This window comes from Galeopterus variegatus, unplaced genomic scaffold (genome assembly GCF_000696425.1).
Source record: "Galeopterus variegatus unplaced genomic scaffold, G_variegatus-3.0.2 Scaffold143, whole genome shotgun sequence".
Lineage (NCBI taxonomy): Eukaryota > Metazoa > Chordata > Mammalia > Dermoptera > Cynocephalidae > Galeopterus > Galeopterus variegatus.
The window spans coordinates 901912-903646 of NW_007726254.1; the positions used below are offsets into that span (position 1 = coordinate 901912).

The window sequence follows — 1735 nt, forward strand, 5'->3', positions numbered from 1 at the left end:
TTGGTGTTATCAGCACCGCACTCTACCGAGTGAGCCACGGGCCGGCCTATGGCCTTGTTTTAATAGGCCACACTCTAACCAACGGAGCTAACCAGCTAACCCTGATGAGCTTTAAAAAGGGGATGACATGATTTCTGTTTTAGAAAATTCATCTGGAAGATGTGTGGAAAGTGGATCGATGATGGGCAAGACCACTCTTGTGAAAGTTCCTGTAAGAGCTATTGCATAAACTATTCTGTGTTGCTAGAAGTCAGGATAGTAGGTGTGGCGTGGGGGGGGGGGATAGTTACTAGAAGGCAACATGAAGGGAGAATCTGAAAGTGTAGGAAATGTTCTGCTTCGTTTCTGAGAGCTAGTTACATGGGTATGTTTGGTTTGTGAATATTAAAGCTGTACCCTTATGATACGTGAATTTTTCTACATGTGTATTGTACTTCAATAAAAAGCTAAAAAGAAAAAAAAAGCTATTGAATGAAACTATTCTGTATTCTCCAGAAATGTCATCATAAAACACCAAAGAAAGAGAGAGCTCAAGAAATTCTACAGGTTAGGAGGGACGAAAGAAACATGACAATTAAATTCAATACATGATCATCAGGAAATAAAATGCGATTATATAAGGGATATTATTGGGTTAATTGGCAACATCTGAATACGGAATTTATATAATAGTATTGAATCAAGGTTAAATTTCCTGAATTTTATATTTGGACCATGATTATGTAAAAGAAGTCCTTGACCTAAGAAGATACACGCCAAAGTATGTAGAGATGTGTGCACTTGATTTTCAAATGGTTTTGCAAAACGATATGTAAATACAAACAGAAAGATGGAACAAACTTGGCAAAAGATTGACACTAAGTGAATCTAGGTGAAGAGTAGTGGACATTCATTATATTATTCTTGCAACATTTCCCTGTAAAATTTTAATAATTTTAATAACAAGTCGTTTAATTTTAATAATAAAAGTTGGAGAAAAGCTATTACAATAATCTAGGTACAAGATGATGGGACTTGAACTAAACCTGACAGTGAAAGACAGAGAAAAATATATAAATTCAAGGTATATTTTGGATGTAGAACTGACACGATGTAATGAATGAGAAAAAAGGGAGGAATCCTTGCTGTATACAAACAAACCCCGACCACAGCGCCCAAACTAGCACCGCCCTTCCCGTTTGCACCCAAGCGGAGGAAGTGAGGAAAAGGAAACGGCTGTAAGACTTCCGGTCTAGTGTCGCGAAGAAGACGTAAATCGGAGTCCCGTTTGGCCCCGCCTCAATAGGCGGCCCTGGAGAGTGACAGGCCAATGGCGAGTGGCTCATCGAGCAATCACCCAATGGCTCTGCAGCGGGTGCAGTCCTGCGGAATCTGCTTGCTTGAACTTGAGCGGTGGAATTCGGCATTTTCACCCACGTGGGTGAAGCTGTGGTGTGTAGGCCCGGCTTGAGTTCGAAGTGCGGGAGAGAGACCTGGACCCGGAGTGATGGGTCCGGCGCCTGCCGGAGAGCAGCTGCGCGGAGCGGCTGCGGAGTCGGAGGTGGGTTAAGCCAGCTCGGAGGGAGAGAGGCTCAGTGTGCGCTCCGCCAGCTGTAGGGACAAAGATGGCGGGGCCTGACAGCTTGCCAGTGAGGGCCAGAAAGGCAGCCCACTGTGGAGGAGCCCCATTCTCGCCCTGCGTCCAGCCTGAGGCACCGAGACAATCAGGACTTGCTGGGGGGGGGGGGGGGGGGGG

At 45.0% G+C, this 1735-nt stretch overlaps 1 protein-coding gene across 1 annotated transcript in view; it reads left to right on the top strand.

Annotated features, from left to right (window-relative positions):
- Positions 1-1486: 1486 nt before the first annotated feature.
- Positions 1487-1735, top strand: part of NOL6 (nucleolar protein 6 (RNA-associated)) — a 16770-nt gene continuing 16521 nt past the window's right edge. Inside the window, exon 1 of the mRNA XM_008591085.1 lies at positions 1487-1540. Coding sequence (XP_008589307.1) covers positions 1487-1540 — 54 coding nt within the window. The remainder of the gene's footprint in view (positions 1541-1735) is intronic.